Source organism: Nerophis lumbriciformis, linkage group LG22 (assembly GCF_033978685.3).
Source record: "Nerophis lumbriciformis linkage group LG22, RoL_Nlum_v2.1, whole genome shotgun sequence".
Lineage (NCBI taxonomy): Eukaryota > Metazoa > Chordata > Actinopteri > Syngnathiformes > Syngnathidae > Nerophis > Nerophis lumbriciformis.
In genome coordinates this window covers 29,184,402-29,205,224 of record NC_084569.2, presented here as the reverse complement: position 1 = coordinate 29,205,224, position 20,823 = coordinate 29,184,402, and the positions used below count along the sequence as shown (strand labels likewise).

At 43.3% G+C, this 20,823-nt stretch overlaps 1 protein-coding gene across 14 annotated transcripts in view; it reads right to left on the bottom strand.

The window, feature by feature from the left end:
• Positions 1-20,823, bottom strand: part of plppr2a (phospholipid phosphatase related 2a) — a 214,225-nt gene that overhangs the window by 84,437 nt on the left and 108,965 nt on the right. For 12 of the 14 annotated variants that reach the window (XR_009816690.1, XM_061973639.1, XM_061973632.1 and 9 more), the window contains one exon: positions 12,553-12,741. Coding sequence is in view for 13 of the 14 variants with exons in the window: in XM_061973639.1 (XP_061829623.1) it covers positions 12,553-12,741 (189 nt within the window). In the remaining variant the exon portion in view is untranslated. Of the gene's footprint in view, positions 1-12,552; positions 14,879-20,823 lie in introns of those variants that run through there. The other 2 variants (XM_061973642.2, XM_061973643.1) reach the window with 2 other exon arrangements.

Here is a 20,823-nt window from a genome sequence, read left to right as displayed (position 1 = left end):
ATTATTTCTCTCATGGAAGAAGTGTTGGCCTACAAGAGAAGCGACTGCTATTATCAATCGCTGCATTTATGTATGTACAGTTCTAGGTCCTGCCACCTGCAGAAATACTCTGACGACTCTGCTGTGGTCGGGTGTATCAGAGAGGGACAGGAATTGGAGTACAGGACACTGATCGCTGACTTTGTGGAGTGGTCTCAGGCGAACTATCTGTTCTATAATGTGGACAAGACCAAGGAGCTGGTCATCGACTTCAGGAAGAGAATGACCCCAGTGGAGCCCATCAAGATCCAGGGCCGGGAGGTGGCAGTAGTGGGGCAGTATAAGTACCTGGGAGTCCATTTGAAAAGCAGACTGGACTGAAAGGACAACAGCAAAGCTGTTTACAAGAAGGGCATGAGCAGACACTTTTTCCTGAGGAAGCTTAGGTCCTTTAATGTGTGCAGAAAGCTGTTGGAGATATTTTATCAGTCTGTTGTGGCCAGTGCCCTGTACTTTGCAGTGGTTTGTTGGGGCAGCAGCACCAGCAAAAGGGACTCAAACCGGATTGATAAAATGATGCGGAAAGCCGGCCAAACTATTGGCACGCAGTTGGAGGCGTTTGTGTCAGTGAGGGACAGGAGGACACTGGACAAACTGCTGGCCATCATGGACAATCCTGCCCACCCACTCCACCAGACAATTGAGGGACAGCGGAGTTCATACTCCAACAGGCTCCTTCAGCTTCCTTCCCGCACTATGCGATTCAAGAACTCCTTCATTCGGCACTCCATCCAGCTGTATAATCACTCGCCATACAGAAATAGATGATATCTGTCTATTACCTGACACCTTCTGTCAGCTACTTCTCTTTGTTTTTAATGTCTATTTTCTATTTTCTGCTGCATCTACTCTCTATTTTATGCTGCTGCTGTCACATATACTGTAATATTGTACATGGTAATTGTTATATATTGTATATATGTTATAGACATAATATAATATACATGTATATATAATATACTGTACACATATTATGTATATATTCATATATATGTTATATTTAATATCACTATATTTAGTCTATTTATACCTGCATTGTCCTTTCCATCCTTACACTTTCCATCATTGTAACTGAGCTACTGTGTTGAACAATTCCCCTTGTGGATCATTAAAGTTTGTCTAAGTCTAAGTCTAAGTTCCCATTGCAGTTTTTCGAAAATTTCGACAAAGTGCATTTGGAACTTGTAGGTGTTTCCATCAAAGGGTGTTTTACCCATGACTGCTGCGCCAGGTCCACCACTAATCGCATTGTGAAGTATGCGGGCGACACGACAGTAGTGGGCCTCATCCGTCACAACAACATGGACTACAGGGAGGAGGTGAAATATCTGGTTGACTGGTGCAGAACCAACAACCTGGTCCTGAACGTCGACAAGACCAAGGAGATCATCGTCGACTTCAGGAGGCACCAGTCCAGCCACACTCCACTCTTCATCAACGGCACAGCAGTGGAGATCGTAAGCAGCACCAAGTTCCTGAGGGGTGCAGATAACTGACAATATGACCTGGTCCCTACACACCGGAGCTTTTGTAAAAAGAAGGGCGGTATGACGTAGTGGGTAGAGCGGCCGTGCCAGAAACCTGAGGGTTGCAGGTTTGCTCTTTGCCTCTTGACATCCAAATCGCTGTTGTTGTGTCCTTGGGCAGGACACTTCACCCTTGCCCCTGGTGCTGCTCACACTGGTGAATGAATGATGAATGAATGATAGGTGGTGGTCGGAGGGGCCGTAGGCGCAAACTGGCAGCCTCGCTTCCGTCAGTCTACCCCAGGGCAGCTGTGGCTACAAATGTAGCTAACCACCACCAGGTGTGAATGAATGATGGGTTCCCACTTCTCTGTGAGCACTTTGAGTATCTAATAATAGAAAAGCGGGATAATCCATTATTATTATTATAATAAGAGCTCAGCAGCGCATGCACTTTTTGCGTCGGATGAAAAGAGCACAGCTCCCTCCCCCCGTTCTCACCACAATCTACAGAGGCACTATAGAGAGCCTGCTGACCAACTGCATCTCTGTCTGGACTGGAACCTGCAATGCCTCAGACTGGAAGTCTCTCCAGAGAGTGGTGAGGACGGCGGAAAAGATCATCAGGACTCCTCTTCCTCCTATCCGGGAAATCGCAAAAAGCCGCTGCCTGACCAGGGCTCAGAAAATCTGCAGAGACTCCTCCTTCCCCCACCGAGGACTGTTTTCACTGCTGGACTCTAGAAAGAGGTTCCGCAGCCTCCGTAGCAAATGTAACAGCTTCTTCCTTCAGGCCATACGACTCTTGAACGCATCAAAATAATTCCCTCAACTCCCCCCAAAAATGGATTAACTCGCTGGAATATAAAGACAATATAACATACATCCATAAATGTGGATTCATATTCAAAAGTGCAATATATTACTGTACAGTAATCTATTTATTTATATCTGCACCTTATTGCTCTTTTATCCTGCACTACAACGAGCTAATGCAACAAAATGTAGTTCTTATCTGTACTGTAAAGTTCAAATTTGAATGACAATAAAAGGAAGTCTAAGTCTAAATTTTACGTCATAAACCTTAAATCTAATCCCGCGAAACCCTAATTTGAGGAAGACATTGCAGCCACCGCTGCTTGGCGTGATGTCAACAGAAGACGAAGGCAGCGGGTGATCGCTCAAAGACAACGTCCTTACGGACCCCTAGACTGCCCGCGGGTCAGCCTCTATTCCTGGGGAGCAACCCACGAGATGGCCTGGTGTGGCGGTGCCGCCTCGCTTTCCCCGGCCGACCGATCGGAAGCGAGACTGTGACGATCTGTCACATTCACGTTTGGTTGTGTTTCCTTAGTTTTGTTTATTTCCTGTCAGCGCTCTTATTTTAGTTCCATTTCCTGCACGTCTCCCTGAGCGCTCGTTTCCCTCACCTGTCTCTGATTGGCAGCCTGGCACACCTGGTTGCAGTTGCCAATCAGGCTGCTATTTACGCCTGCCTCGCCCTCCAGTCAGGGCTCGATGATTGTTTACTGTCTCCTGGTAGTCACACACACACTAGGTGTGGTGAAGTTATTATATATGTATATATATATATATATTTAGACTGTCCTGTCTGCAAATCATATTGTTGATCTAGATAATCATATCTGCTGTACAGATTGACTTAAGAAAAGAGAAGTGTTGGATGTGTCAGAATATGTTGGTGACGAACCCCAAGATGCAGAGATGACGGCATGCATTGAGCGAGAAAACATGATTTAATTTAACACTATGGCAAAAAAACAAACAAAAGGGTACAAACAAAAGGCGCGCACAAGGCGGAGAACAAACTTGGCTATAAACTAAAATAGCACAAAGGCTAACTGTCGACAAGAAACAAAAACACTTACTGTGACACGAAGGAACTATGACATGAGCTGAGTGAACAAAAGTAGACAGAGCTACAACGACAAGTATTATGACAGGTAGTAGTGACATCGACAATGACAATAATCCAGCACTGACTGGAGGGGAAGGCAGGTTTAAATAGCAGCTGGCTGATTGACACCAGGTGTGGCCAGGTGCCAATCAGCCAAAGCTGAGGGGAAGCAGCACTCAGGGAGACAATCAGGAAATGAAGACAAAATAAAAGCGCTGACAGAAAACTAAGACAAACGCAGAGGAAAAACTAAAACACAGTCAAACTGTCAGGGACATGCCTGATAGGATGCTTCTCTTTGTTGCCTTATTTGTTTGACTTTATTAAATGTTCGGGAAGAATGTTATCAATCAAAACCAGTTTTATTTTAAGTAATACAGAAATTTACACAGCTGTTTATCTATGTTATGGAGAAAAGTAATTAATCATAGAACTGGCACCAAATATTATTAAAAAGTCTTGATTTTGAATCAAGAGTCATTTTGAATCGAGAATGGATTCTGAATTAAATCATCGACCCCGAAAAATCGAATTGAATCGTGTGGTGCCCAAAGATTCACAGCCGTACAGTTACATGAAAGTAAAAAAAAAAACTGATGCATTAATTACTTTCTTACTACCGACTATCTATTAGTGTTTTTTTTTATATTATTTTTTAAAATTATTATTTTGTTATTTGTTTTATTTTTTATATTTTTTTGTATTTTTAATAATTTTTATGTTTTTTGGGGGGGTTTTTTTGTATAATGTATAATTCTGTATAATTTTTTTTTGGTGAAAAATAAAGCATAACAATCCCAGTTCACCCTTAGATGTCAATATGCACGTTTTAGTCGGGAGCAGAGGCGGGTAAAGTCGCCAAATACTGCACTCAAGTAAACGTACTGTTGCTTCAGAGTAATGTGATTCAAGTAAAATTAAAAATATAATTCAAATAATTACCTGAGTAATATTCAGTGGGAAAAAACAATAGTACTATAGGTATAGTAATCTTCCAAAAACTCATGATTCGATTCAGAATTGATTCTCAATTTACCACCAGTTTAGAGAAGGCGATAATGCATTCTAGCAAAGAGATTGAGAGAATAACACAAATCTCAAGCGGATTATGTTTTTTAAATATAAATTACAACTCACATGTAGGGTTGTCCCGATACCAATATTTTGGTAACGGTACCAAAATGCATTTTGATACTTTTTGATACTTTTCTAAATAAAGGGGACCACAATAAATGTCATTATTAGCTTTATCTTAACAACAAATCTTAGGGTATATGAAACATATGTTTATTATTGCAAGTTTGTCCTTAAATAAAATAGTGAACATACTAGACAACTTGTCTTTTAGTAGTAAGTAAACAAACAAAGGCTCCTAATTAGTCTGCTGACGTATGCAGTAACATCCATCCATCCATTTTCTACCGCTTATTCCCTTTGGGGTCGCGGGGGGCGCTGGAGCCTATCTCAGCTGCAATCGGGCGGAAGGCGGGGTACACCCTGGACAAGTCGCCACCTCATCGCAGGGCCAACACAGATAGACAGACAACATTCACACTCTTAACATATTGTGTCATTTATCATTCTATTATTTTGTCAACATTATGAAGGACAAACTGTAAAAATGTATTATTAATCCACTTGTTCATTTACTGTTGATATCTGCTTATTTTCTGTTTCATCATTGTGGGGGGGCGTGGCCTGCGGACCTGCAGCGAAGCGGGGTATGCCAGGACCGGCTTCTAGATCAGCGACAGGTGCATATATGGCCCACCGGGGCGCATTTATCTAATCACCTGTCGCTCTGTTAAAGGCAGCAGCCGGGAAGGAGTGGGAAAGGAGTTGGTTGGATTGATGGTGGAGAGCGAAGACGAGTGCGAGCGAGAGCGAGACACGACACTGGAGAGAAACAATTTGTGCGCTCACTTGATAGACAGACAACTGCTGAAAAGCACCCAAAAGACTTTGCACGTTTTATTATAAAATAAAACACTTTTGTAAACCTGGAAGAGCCCGACATGTCGATGATTGGTGGTCCGAAGAACCTGGAGGAGCAAGACCTCCACAATCATGTTCTTGTTACACTTCTGTTAAAATGTAATAATCTCTTATTCTTCCGTTGTTTGATAGTTTTGGATGATACCACACATTTAGGTATTGATATTATACCAAGTAGTTCCAGGGACGTATTTCCTAAGTATATAAGCATATTATTATATTTTTTTTTTAAAATAAAAAATATCGATGTAATCATAGTAGTATCGACTAGATACGCTATTGTACTTGGTATCATTACAGTGGATGTTAGGTGTAGATCCACCCATGGCATTTGTTTACATTCAGGCATGCTATCTTTTGTTAGCGATGACGCCAGTGAGCTATTGTATTCTCCTACGGTGTGTAGTGAAGCATGTTTAGCTATTCCTCATCCTGCAGTGATAATGATACTTGTAAGAAACATACTTTATTTGTCGCCATGGGGGTGAGGATTGGTGATTTAGAAGTAGCTAAAACACCTCCTGAGGGCATTTCAGTGTTATAACTTCACCTTTATCTTTAGTTTTTAGGCCAAAATGCGTCCATTCTCCCTTTTCTGTCTACACACTGTGTCTGCTTGTAAGTACTCAGTGTGTGTGCACTGCCGAACATGCTCCTCTGCTCGTAAAACCAGCAATGTCATGACGTGACGACGCGGCGTCATGTCCGTTAAAAAAAAAATACAATAAAAATGGGGAACCGGTACTTTTCAAACAGAGTATACTATCAGTATAGTAGGGTCAGTTTGCGTTCACATTAGACTTCGCATTTTTTTTGTAATGTTAAGGACTACATAAAAAAATCTGATTTGAAAAAAAAAATTAAAAATCCCAATTGGACAACCTAGTGTGAAGAAATTCAAGAAATTGGTGGTTTATTACAAAAAGACAGATTGTGAGTCCTGTGACTCACAGCAAAAGATCGTATTATGGCGACAGTTGATTATTTTCCACACAAATCACGCAACATTGCAAAGCTTATTTGTCCCACAATGACTCCATCTCTGGGAGTTAGTGCGGCGAGTTACTGCACCTTGCTGCTGTTGAACACGATGAACTCTCTGTCAGACGGAACACTAATAGGTGTAAGTGATGTGTTATGACCTAGATCTACTAAAAAGAACAGCTGGGGCAGCTTTGAAGGACTCGGGCTTCTTCCTAAATGAGTATGTGCGGGCAGAAAAACACTCCATCCAGTGTTCTACGTCTTGGGGATGGAGCCAAGCGAAGAGATCAAAGGAGGCTTCCTCTCCTTGGACTATAACCACAATGCGCCTTCTCCAGATCAAGCAATCACACTGTTGGATAAATCCAATAAGTTGATTGCAAAATTGACAATCACTCTGAGAGTCTTTATCAGGCATAAAAGAACAAGCTGAGAATGTTGATTATGGGACCTCAAGGGTCACTCTCATGAGGTTAGATGCCTCAGGGTCCAGTTTGAATAGACGTCCAATATGTTATGTGTCAGGTTCAAACATCGATGACATCTATTAAACAAGACAAGAAGCAAGGAAATAAACAGAGATAGAACTCAATTTGGCTCAATTGAGGAGAAACGTGTCGACCTGTAACCTCTTACAGTGTCACCCACGCTCTGACGGAAAAAGGTTTACGTCTACGGCTGATGTTTGATAAGAAATTATCGAGTTCGAGCCTATTTTCGAATCCTCTTATCGAACCGATTCCTTATCGATTCTCTTATCGAGTCCAGATAGGTTGTTGTATATGGAAAAAAAAACACACAATATTTGGTTTAACAAAAGCTCACTTTTATTATGTAAGAAAAAAATCAAATCTAATAAATAAATAAATATTGACTGTTACCCCCCTAAAAAAATAAAATAAAATAAATAAATATTGACTGTTGTTACCCAAAGTATATTAAGTGGGATTTTTCAGAAAAACAAATATATACAGTAACACAAAAACAACCTGTCTCTGTGATCACTATAGGTGTATAAATAATAATATAGTGTTAAATAAAATCAATCCCTTGGGCACAAAACTTAAAATAATACAGCTCTCCAAAAAGTGCACTTCTGCTGCTATTTGACATAACTGTTTGTTATGATGCTTTGACATTTGTGCACTTTATTTCTGTATTGAAAGACAATTCTATGAAGAGAAAAGTTGTTTGCAAATGTGGTTACAATCCTTAAAAATGAAAAGTTAAAGATACAAAAAGAAATAGACTTTATTGAGTTAACATTATTTCTTTATAGGGGGAAATATGTGATGTTATGAGCTAGGGAATATAACAATTACACTACCCAGCATGCAACGGGAGTGACGAGCATGCGTGTAGCCCCGAAAAGTGTTGTTGAATGTCGCCACCCGGCAGCTAAGAATGAGGTTATGAGCACGCTGTGAAAGTCAACGTCAAGAACTCAGCCAACACGCCTCGTCTGCATTATTTATAATTAGACAGACAACACATATACAGTGTGATTTTGTTTTGTTTACAAGGAAAGAAAAACAAAAGTTAAAAAAGGAGATATGTTGTATATATATGTATGTGCTGCGGTTGCTTTAAGAACGTTGCGACAGCTGCCGTAAAAGGAGGTGCGTTGCCAGCCTGGTTGCTATGCTTCCGGTTGGTCGTAAAAGTGTTCGTCATGTGTTTGTACCCTGCTCAAATCTCTCAGTAAAGTTATTCATTGGATTATACCTTTTGTTTTGAACTTTATTACACCTTGGAGCGCTTTTTCCGGTCCATTGTTTTTCCTACTTTCCCTATCTGCGCCTAATGACTGAGCTACATGACGTCATTTCTTGTGATGTCTCACGGGGCATTTCTGGTCGGGACGGGATTTGTTCCCAGGGATTCGAATAAAGAACCAACTCTTTTTCTTTACTATAGTGGTCTCGATAGCGAGTACCGGATCTCAAAAAGGGATTCGAGTACGAGGACTCGGTTCTTGTCTTATCGAACAACCGGGAAAATCGGTTTCGAGTATCATCCCTATTTACGTCTCCTCCTTTATTTGGATATTCCCTGTTTACACAACAACAGCTGTTTCTAAAGGAATGGGGGGTATGTAAACAGCCATTGTTTTCGGTCACATTAACCGAAAAGAAAGAGATGCCTCGGGCTTGGGCTGGTCCTGGATCGAGCTTGGGCAAGTATTGGATCACAATAGATAACCCCTCCAGTCTCCTCCTATCGTACACAGCGGAATTTTCCAAGCCTTTGGCTTGGTGCAACAAAGACAGCTTTCATCTGTTCACTGGGAACTGGGAACGCTTTTTGATAATTTACATACAATTTTTCTGACATTATGTACCAGTTTGTTTCTTTGCATGATACAGAAGGGGACGGTGTGGTGCGGTTGGGAGAGTGGCCGTGCCAGCAACCTGAGGGTTCCTGGTTCAATCCCCACCTTCTACCAACCTCGTCACGTCCGTTCTGTCCTTGAGCAAGACACATCACCCTTGCTTCTGATGGGTCCTGGTTAGTGTGTGTGAATGGGTGAATGTGGAAATAGTGTCAAAGCGCTTTGAGTACCTTGAAGGTAGAAAAGCGCCATACAAGTATAACCCACTTACCATTTACAGAATGACATGATATACGCTCAAAGTTCGATATAACGCGGTTGTAGGGGTCTATAAAACACTGATCGCATTATTCCCGCGATCGCGTTGTATAGATCTCCTTATTTGTTACCCTTTTCTTTTCAAAAGAAGACCCAAGACGTGACGTAAACGGTTGATTGAGCTCCCACGTCACAAAATGGAGCGGGCACTATGCACTAGTAGGTTTGGACATCACTGGGTCGATATGGTGTTATTTTTATTCAGCAACATTTTCAATCAACAACTTCCAGTTTCTTCTGACAAAGCCCAACAAAATTGTCCACGCTGCTGTTGGTTCTGCTGTGCTGCTCCGCGCTCTTTCCTCGTCAAAGCTTAGTGCTATCATTCGATTCTGTGTGATTCCAAATATTTTATAGTCTTCCTTAGGCCTTATCCAACTCATTGTGTAGTCTTATCAAGCCAGCGGAGCTAACAAAGCCTCGGCTCGAAGCCCCCTTGCTTCGAAGACAGCAAGAACTCGACTCGGTGAAGGAACGTGAGTACAGCATGGCTTCGTGTGTCTTCTTCATTCTCATAGAGAGGTTGTCCCTGCTCGAGGGACGTGTCCGCCATTTAGAGCAGAGTAACTTTGTAACTTTAGATTCAGGCTCCAGTACTCTGGAATGCCCTTCAGTTAGAGATGCTACCTCAGTAGAAGCCATTAAGTCCCATCTTAAAACTCATTTGTACACGCTAGCCTTTAAATAGACCCCCCTTTTAGACCAGTTGATCTGCCGTCTCTCTTTTCTGCTCTGCCCCCCTTTCCTCCGTGGATAGGTTATTAGGTGACCACAATATGACGCGCTAGCTGTTCAAAGTCGAGACCCGGGGTGGACCACTCCTCTGTGCATCAGTTGGGGACGTCTCTGCGCTGCTGACTTGTCTCCACTCAAGATGATCCCCTGGTGGCCCCACTATGGACTGGACTCTCACACTATTAACTAGATCCACTATGGACTGGACTCTCACACTATTACCTAGATCCACTTGACGTCCATTGCACCGTTCGCCCGGTTTCTCATTGTATCCCCTTGGGTTGAGTTTTTTCTCGCCCTGATTTGGGATCTGAGCTGAGGATGTCGTTGTGGCTTGTGCAGCCCTCTGAGACACTCGTGATTAAGGGCTACATAAATAAACTTGGATTGATTGATGCCGTGGACATGCTTGCTTGCGTTAGCCGTATTGAGCTAACTAGCCCCCTTTGTAGCAGCCATAAAATACAAATGACATATCTAGCCCGTTAGCTCTTTCTACACCGCGAAGTAAACGTGTGAAAATTCGGGGTCCTGGGCACAACCGCGTTGTAGAGAATATCGTGGCTGCGTGAGTGTATTCATCCATCCATCTATTTTCTACCGCTTGTCCCTCTTGTATTCAGTCGGCATACTTGCCAACCTTGAGACCTCCGAATTTGGGAGATTGTGTGGGGGTGGCGGGGTTGGAGGGGCAGGGTTTGGTGGAAGCGGGGGTGTATATTGTAGCTCGGAAGAGTTAGGGCTGCAAGGGATTCTGGGTATGTGTTCTGTTGTGTTTATGTTGTGTTACGGTGCGGATATTCTCCCGAAATGTGCTTGTCATTCTTGTTTGGTGCGGGTTCACAGTGTGGCGCATATTTGTAACAGTGTTAAAGTTGTTTATACGGCCACCCTCAGTGTGACCTGTATGGTTGTTGATCAAGTATGTCTTGCAGTCACTTACGTGTGTCTGCAACAGCCGCATACAACATGTGACTGGGCCGGCACGCTGTTTGTATGGTGAAAAAGCGGACGCAACGACAAGTTTTAGAGGACGCTAAAGGCAGTGCCATCACGGCACGCCCTTAATATTGTTGTCCGGGTGAAAATCGTGAGAAATTCGGGAGAATGGTTGCCCCGGGAGATTTTTGTGAGGGGCACTGAAATTCGGGAGTCTCCCGGAAAAAATCGGGAGGGTTGACAAGTATGAGCTAACTAGCCCCCTTTGTAGCAGCCCATCCATCCATCCATCCATCTTCTTCCGCTTATCCAAGGTCGGGTCGCGGGGGCAGCAGCCTAAGTAGGGAAGCCCAGACTTCCCTCTCCCCAGCCACTTCGTCCAGCTCCTCTCGGGGGATCCCGAGGCGTTCCCAGGCCAGCCGGGAAAGATAGTCTTCCCAACGTGTCCTGGGTCTTCCCCGTGGCCTCCTACCGGTCGGACGTGCCCTAAACACCTCCCTAGGGAGGCGTTCGGGTGGCATCCTGACCAGATTTCCGAACCACCTCATCTGGCTCCTCTCGATGTGGAGGAGCAGCGGTTTTACTTTGAGCTCCTCCCGGATGACAGAGCTTCTCACCCTATCTCTAAGGGAGAGCCCCGCCACCCGGCGGAGGAAACTCATTTCGGCCGCTTGTACCCGTGATCTTGTCCTTTCGGTCATGACCCAAAGCTCATGACCATAGGTGAGGATGGGAACGTAGATCGACCGGTAAATCGAGAGCTTTGCCTTCCGGCTCAGCTCCTTCTTCACCACAACAGATCGATACAGCGTCCGCATTACTGAAGACGCCGCACCGATCCGCCTGTGGATCTCACGATCCACTCTTCCCTCACTCGTGAACAAGACTCTGAGGTACTTGAACTCCTCCACTTGGGGCAAGATCTCCTCCCCAACCCGAAGATGGCACTCCACCCTTTTCCGGACGAGAACCACGGACTCGGACTTGGAGGTGCTGATTCCCATTCCAGTCGCTTCACACTCGGCTGCGAACCGATCCAGTGAGAGCTGCAGATCTTGGCCAGATGAAGCCATCAGGACCACATCATCTGCAAATAGCAGAGACCTAATACTTCATTTGTAGCAGCCATAAAAGATAAATGACATTCGTTCTACACCGCGAAGTAAACGTGTGAACATTCGGGGTCCTGGGCACAACCGCGTTGTAGAGAATACCGCGGCTGCATGAGTGTATTCATCCATCCATCTATTTCTACCGCTTGTCCCTCTCGTATTCAGTCGGGTGTAATCCAGGGGAATGAGTCTGGTTCGGTGGGTTTTGTTTGATGGTTTTGCCTATTTAAGCTTGCTTAGGACCCCACACTTACCACGTGTACACACTCTAAATTGCTTCCCTTTCTAGTTATTGTCTTTTTTATGCTCTCCACCAATAGCTTTTTTTTCCCCCACTGCTGCCAGCCATGATAACTATGTGCTGACTTTGGCTCTCTATTTTTTGTCTTTTGGAGTGTTGTTGAATCTGCCTCTTTCTATAATGACCTGCCTGCCTATTCCCATTGTGTTGAAAACACACAAACACACACACACACACACACTCACACACACACACACACACCTGCTTGTCAGGGCCTGGGGGAGGGTGTCACTTCCATGCAGCTTCCCAATCTGCTCACTATATCAGTAGTGCAGCTCATGTCAAAGATGACTTAACACAACACTGCAGAAACTTACAAGACACACAATGAAGCGTTGACTACACGGTGCTTGGCAGTGACTTTGACGGCCCCTTTGAAAAACGCAGACTTATAAATAAATAAAAACTCTTACCGTAAGCGTGGGGATGGCCGAGACAAGCGAGAAGATCAGCACCGGGGGGATTTTGCTGGTGTTGTCCGGTCCTGGGTAGGGCTTGGAGAAGGTCTTGTCGTAGCAGAAGAACCCTTGGACGTGCACGGGGAAGGTGTCTGTGTACTCGAAGTAGTAAGCCAAGAGAACTGTCCCGGCCATGATCACCAGCTGGAAATAGAACATCATCTCTCCGTTAGGAAGCAAGACGGCGAGAGGGGAGCGAGAGGAGGGAGAGGCTGGGACGGAGGTGGAGAGGAAGGGGGACGAGTCCGGTCCCAGCTCCACGCGGCGGCGGGGAGATGCATAGGGGGAAAATACGAGAGGCACGGTGTGATGTTTGGATTCGGATGTGAAGCCGAGAAGAAAAGGAGAGGGCGAGGGAGAGAGCGAGGGAGAGAGCGCCGGAGAAGATAAGATAAGAACATTAAAGAGATAGCAAATTTAAAGAGTTTCTCTTTTCATGGCAGAAAGGGGAGTCGAACAAACAGAAAGGAAAAGAGTTACACAGCATTGCCAGCACAAACAAAAATTGAGTGTGAGAGTGGAGCGAGAGACAGAAAAATGATATTTACTTAAAAGTAAAAATAGCAGTGCTGTCAAACCATTAAACAAAACCTACGATGATTTTGATTTACTTATAAAACTTTTTTTAATTCCATCCCTCTCCCTCGTCTGTCCTGCCTTTGCTTCTTTGTTTTGTCGTAACTTTCTGGGAGCCTCTTTTTGCGCTGCTCTCCAAAATCTAAACAATGGAACTGATCAACTGCCCTCTCAACGAAATGGTAAATGGCTTTTGTTCATAGCGCTTCACTTACCCGGAGCGCTTTACATTATACGTCACATTCATACACACATTAACAAGCTGATGTCGGAAGCTGCCAGGACTTATCAGGAGCAAGGGTGAAGTGTCTTGCCCAAGGACACGACGGTCGGGCTCTACCATCTGCGCCACGCTGCCCCAAAGGTCTTCTCGACGAGAGCCTGCCCGTCCTGATGAATGTTAGCTGCTAGACACATGATGGGCTCTTGGGAGAAGTGGAGGACATTTTTGGGCAGCATTCCTGCCGCCATTCCTTCCTGTTGCAAGTCGTGTGGTTTCTGTGTACAATGTTTGTGTGCTTATCACAGATCCTTTTTTTTTTCTTGGCCCCAGTCTGTATACCCTGTGCACAAAGGAGCCCAGTCTGGGATCAACTTTTTTTTTTTTTACTCATCCTTCCCCAGCCTCTACCTTTTTCCCACCTTTTACAGGGGCACCGTAGTGGCGACCCATCACGGTTCCTGTTCTGACTTACCGGTACAATGTTTGTTTGGCTAATCTTGAACGGCTTTGTGGTGAAAATGAAATTACGTTATACTTGTGCAATGACAATAAAGAGCATATCATACCATAACATACCCACATTGCAAGTCTCGAGTTTTGTGTCGAAATATGTAAACGGGCTTTGCTTGAGGTTTTTTTCTTGGGATCTGCTTTTTTTCTTCTTCTTCTCCTGCCTGCATGTTTACCTTTTTCATGGGGCGCCGCCCTTGAGGCGAACCCATCAGTCTTTCTGTTCTGTCTACCCTGTATACTGTATGTCTGTTCTCTAACGAGTTTGTACTGAAAATGACATTCCGTTGTACTTTTTTGAGTGCAATGACAGTAAAGTTCCGTTCCACTGTAAAACAGTTCCTTATGGTCCAGATTATACGTATCGCACGGCTATTTACATGGTGGCCTGGTAATGACCTCATATACCGGGCCCCGAGTTTAGTTCCAAACTGTAGGAACAAAGATTTTTTGCAGTAAATGACTGAAAACACTGGAGTGTTCCAGTCGTATGGCGGAACTTGGACCACTGTAAACACAGTGGCAGATCTTTGGATTGACAATTTAACGATTTCAACACCGGGGTCCAAACTTGTGATTTACATAACTCAGGTGTTCCTCAAAAGACCTCTTTAAGTCCTCTCCTTTTCGGCAGGTATATGTTTTTGTTATTTTTGGAATGTGATTTAAGTAACTAAGGTCTTGTTTACTTCAGATGCAGTCAGTAGGCATTTGTTCAACTTCTTTAGTTAAATTAGTGGCGTTCCTCAAGGTTCCACTTTAAGTCCTCTCTTTTTCCATTATTGGGCTATTCAAGTCGTAGCCTGCGAGTTTAGTTAAAAGAAACACATTCTCCGGCAGATTCGTGAAAACACCAAAGCGCTGTCATAGAAATTATCTCAGACTTTCTTGTGCACTTCCTGTTATGACTTGTCACGTCAGGTCATGTTTATTCTTAGTTGGGTGTCTATTTCTGTTTGTGCGCTCACTTTAGTTTCCGGAGTTGCCATGGGCACTGATTAATTTCACCTGCCTCTGATTAGTGGTCGAGACGCTCACCTGCTCCTGATCACTAATCAGAGAGCTAAGTATATCTGTCACGACGGGGTTTTCGCTCACTGCGGGGTCGTTCTCCCAGGAAGGCAAACGGACGACTTGGGACAGGACTTGCAGGTAGGAACATGATTTAATTTTAAGAAACAATCAACGAGGTACAAAACAGAAAACAACCCGAAGGCAAGTGTGCCTATCGTATGCGGAAGCTAAGGCAAAAACTTAGGACATGAAACTATAGACATGAACCTCACAAAACTGTGGCATGAAACAAACACGAAACTGTGGCATGAAACAACTAGCATTAACTATGGCATAGAACAAACACAAAACTGTGGCATGAAACCAATAGCATTAACTATGGCATAGAACACACACGAAACTATGGCATGAACCCAATACGAAACTGTGGCATGAAACAACTAAGACTTACGTAGTCCAGGCATGAGGCAAACAACTAATGACGCCAGGACGACTGACTGGCAAAGGCAGGCTTAAATAGTCCTCTGATTAGCAGCAGGTGCGCGTCCCGAACACCAGAGGCAGGTGAAAATCATAAGTAGCCATGGTAACTAAAACAAACTCAGGTGTCTAACAGGAACTAAAAGAGTCCAAAACTAACAGAACATAACAAAAACATGATCCGGACCACGGATCATGACAATATCCGCTTCAGCCTGGCAGTCATGTTTGTTTGATCCCTACGTGTAAGTTTATTTTACTAGCTACTTGTTACTACCCTCATGCTAGTTCATTGCTAAGCTTTACCGTGGATTCTCGTGCCATCGGCACGTTTATCTTTTGTAAATTTTGCCCTCACCTATTGAGAATAAATCCGCATCTTACCTGGATGCCTGACGTCCTTCTGAATCTTGGGGAAACATGCGACCCCAACGTAACACCTCCTAGCTGTATAAGTTCTCCTGGCTGCAGTTTGCTCTTATTAAAGACATTTATACCTGCACTGCCCCTACTATCTCTGCATCCTGGGGTCACAATTGTTACCCATTTGTGGAATAAAAATTGTCCCTGCATGCTCTGAGTTGAAGCCCTAATCTTTACTTCATCATAAATAATAAATTATGGCAAAACACAGCGGCGTTTGCACACAAAAATTGTTCAGTTAGAACAAACTGGGGCTCTGCGATATATGGAGTTTGTAAGATATATCGATATATTTTTAAACAAGATATGAATTAAGAAAATATCGTAATATCGATTATTTGTAGTGTTCCTTGATTTTCCCCGGCTTCCCACTCCCTCTTGCACGTATAAGAACATCCATGATTGGTTGGTTTATGTATAAGAACATCCATGATTGGTTGGTTGTTTACTATGATGAGTGACGATTGGTTAAGGTTAGGGCAACACATTAGGGACAGGCCAATCAGAGGCAAGATAGGGCGGGTCATGGAACCAGGAAGTGAAATTACAACAGACATCCCAAATGATGAAAAGAGAGTCGTAGAAGAGAAGAGGGAATATTCAAGCGGGCGATTTATATATTTAAAAAACTAGTGGAAGTTTAGCGATTTAGACGACGTCCAGGAAACCCACAGTGTGTCTACTTGGCCACATTTGGACAAATGTATGCGTCTGGATAAAACATTCATTTGAGTTGTTTAGCCCAAATCAAAACTGTTCTCCAGTTGCCAAGCTGACCAGAACCGTACGTGTGTGACAGTTCACTACATCGTCAACTGGGAATTAAAAAGTGCCTGCCTGCAAATGTATTTTTTATCTGAGTCTGGATACATGTTGTATTATTTGCACAGCTATGTTATTTATTCTACGTAGAAGGAATATTTGTAGATTTCATTTATGTTATGTAACTCTGTGCTAGTTAAACAGTTTATTTTCTGTGCTGTTAATACCCATCTTGACTAACTGGTTTAACCCTTGTGTAATGTTCATATTGTTGTTACTCAGCCAGCGTTTGTGGGTCTGATGGACCTGTTGCATTTTGTGGCTTTTAATGCCTCACAATCAAACACTTTTATGTTAAAATACTGAACATGTTTATTGGGATAAGGTAAACATCTGTTCAGTATTTTAACATAAAAGTGTTTGATTGTGAGGCATTAAAAGCCACAAAATGCAACGGGTCCATCAGACCCACAAACGCTGGCTGAGTAACAACAATATGAACGTTGCACGGAAAATTTCTCTGCCAGTTTCTGCATCCCACAGGGAATGCTTCTTTTGTGTTTCCGCACCTGCGGTTACCACACAAGGTTGCAACATTGTTTGTCAACACTGTCTGCTCTCATTTTCTCGCACATTTGACCCTCTGATGTTCTGTGTACCTACACTCTGTCCTCCTCCTGTCTAGGCCTGCTGTGTGTGTGTGTGTGTGTGTGTGTGTGTGTGTGTGTGTGTGTGTGTGTGTGTGTGTGTGTGTGTGTGTGTGTGTGTGTGGTACACAGAACATCAATTTCCACACTTCTACTAGCTCCGGGTCCAGTGGACCCGGACATCTTATATGTAATACAAATGTGTAGGGTTGGTGTATGGTGTGTGTTCATTAAATATGTATTCTGATATATGTTCTTCACAGAAAATGAGCCAAAGTCAGTGAGTCTCAGTTTGAAAAATTAATTCATTGTATCATTTTTCTTTTAATAAAAAATGAAAACGGGTCCCACAGACCCGAACACCACACAAGGGTTAATAAAAGTGCCACTACTGGTTGCAGTACAGTTGTCATTTGCTTCAATTTCAGTGAATATCTTTTTATGTATACTTTCACCGAAAAATATATCAAGATTTATATCGAATATCGAGTTTAAGTAAAAATATATCGAGATATACTTCTTCGTCCATTTCGCCCAGCCCTAGATCACACCTTCAAGACTATTGTTCTTTCGTCACCACCCAGGAACGACGATTCCCATTTGGCCCCCGCGAGCGATGTGTTGATGCAACAGCCAGAAAGAGCATAACAAAGTGGTTGTCACTTTATTGGGCTTCCCTCTATGAGTTGGTAATGCAGTAACTGCTAAAAGGCTTCCTATCTTGGATTACATACCAGTAAGTCAAAAGTGAATAAGGTCACTTAAGAGTTTAGTAGTATTTTGTATAATTTCAGACTGTTATAAATGCATGGACGTGTGTTATATTATCAGGTTTCATCTACTGGCTTAAACCACATCAGCCTTCTGAGACAATGTATCATGACTATATCAGTTGTTCTCAAACTTGTTTCACCAAGTACCACCATAAGGTCCAACATTAGAATACAGTACGGTAGTAGGCCTAAGTATCTATTAAAAACAATGCAGGAGTTTTGTTTAACAAATATATTTAACATGTTGGCACACGGTTTGAACAGTAACACTGTTTGAAAATAGAAAATTAAAACACTTGACTTAAACCAAGTGATTCTTTAGCATACCACTAGATGGAGCCCACGTACCACAGTGAGAATCACTGGACGATATGTCAGGTGAGAACTCAAACAGAGGTGGAAGCTATGTATTGTGGACTAGTATTTGCTTATTAAATAACCAAGAAAAAAAGTTTTTTTTACAAATCCATCTGGGTTAAAATCACAGTGGTGCCCAGTTTTTGTACACCTTCTTTTTAGTATAGTTTGGTTTTCGAAAACATTCTTTACTGAAAATTTTCACCGATTTTTAGGGGCGCAAGAAAATGTGTTAAGCGATAATTATTGGGCCAATATTATGAATTAGGTGTCATACCAATAATCTGATGGCATCGAAAGATATAGTTCAGACAAAAAGAACAATATTGCTCAAATAATGCACAAACTACATTTATATCTATATTCAATATAATAACAGATACAGTATGAATAAGTTATTGGTCTTGAAAAGACGGAAGTTCATGGTCTTGAAAAAATATATAGTATAATTTCTAATTGTGTGAATTGAATAATATATGGTGACACATTTTTATATATCCATCCAGAGAATCCCAGAGTCCCCTATCCCTGTCTTCTTTGTCCTGTTCCTTAAGGGGGATCCCAAGACTTTCCAATGCCATCTGAGGGAAATAGTCTCTTTAATGTGTCCTGGGTTTTCCCTGTGGACCCTTGGGGACTTTCATACTAAGAAGGAATTGCAACGGGCCCCAAGTTGTATCCGGCCTGTATATGGAATACCCCAAGAGGGAGACTTAGAGTTGGACCCGGCCCAGAGTGGACGTTATATATGATGTATATTGGCCCTGGACAACAATTCTAAGTTAGGGTCAGGTGGCCCATGGTGGACAAAGGTGCCCCAAGTTGGACGTCCGGCATGGGGTATACTTGTCCAACTTGGGCTACCTCAAGCTCATGTCGGACTGCGTCCAACTTAAGGTTAGGACAACATGGGACAACCAGATGATTGGGGCCTCAATCTAACTGGGTTCTATCCTGACCTGAAATAGTACGGTCCGTTCATTTGGGTTGTATCATGTTGTCCTTAGGCGCCTGTCTCCTTCAGATTTCGTACTGGTCCTACTCCATGCACCCTCAAGAACCCTGCTGGGAGTATAGAGCTGGTCCACAGTTCCATGACCAGGACGGAAACCACACTGCTCCTCCTGAATCTGAGGTTTGACTATCCGGCGTAGCCTCCTCTCCAGTACATTTTGATATCCTTACCAAGAAGTCTGAGAAATGTGATATGCTGATAGTATATATTTGTACCATGAATTGATCAACGTGGACCCCAACTTAAGATTTTAGATTTAGATTTATTGGTCCCCTTGGGGAAATTCATTGTCACTGCCGTACATTTAAACAATAGACATCACACATCACAAAAAATAACAAAAAGACATCATACATGACCAACACAACACAAGTTGAAAAACTAATTCGAGTGTTACCATTTAGTGGTCAATTGTACGGAATATGTACTGTACTGTGTAAACTGAACTGTTTCGTATAATAAATTCTCTTCCTTTGCAATCTACTAATAAAAGTCTCAATCAATTAAATCAATCCCACAATAGTTGGAACACACCCTGTGGTCCCCCTTTTAAAGAAGAACCACCACCCTGATGTGCCAATCCAAAGGCACCTCCCCTGATGTACACCCGATGCTGCAAGGTCTTGTCAACTAAGACAGCCCTAGGGCATCCAGAACCTTAAGCTACTCCAGAATCTCAAGCTACTCCAGAATCTCATCCACTTCCGAACTTTTTAACAACCTCAGCCACAGAGATAGGAGATCCCACCAAAGAGCCCCCAGGCACTGATTCCTCATAACTGCAGGTGGGATAGAGGAGGTTTCCTAAGTATTCATTTCAACAATTCAAAACCTCCCAAGCTCCCCGTTCCCAACATACACAGTGTGGACCGTGCACTGCTCCTCCTTTGTGAGACAGCGGATGGTGGTCTAGAATCTCTTCGAAGCCGTTCGGAAGTCGTTCTTTATGGCTACCCCGAATCCCTCCCATGACCGAGTCTTCGCCTGGCTTGACCTGCCTCCGGAATCCCATGAACCACAGAGACCCGATGGCACTCCTTCTACGGCTTGACGACATTCTTCACTTCTGGTGTCCATCAGCTGGTTCTGGGACCACCACCACCAGAGGCACAGACTACCTTGCAGCCACAGCGCCAGTCAACCACATCTACAATAGAGGCACGGAATTTGGCCCACACTGCTTAGGGCGGAACATGGTTGAAGCTCTTCCTTAGATAGGTATTGATACTCTTTCTGACGGGTGACTCTGACAGACGTTCCCAGCAGACCCTCATAGTTAATGGACATACATTTGTTCAATATGTTTTCCTAAACCAATATTGGTAATAAATGCAAGTCGTTGGTGCTGTTCTTACATTTGTGGTTGACTTTTTTTAACTTTGTGTCAGCGACACACCGAGCCTTTATAATGATACAGATTACTTCTTATTTGTTCTATGGATGTAC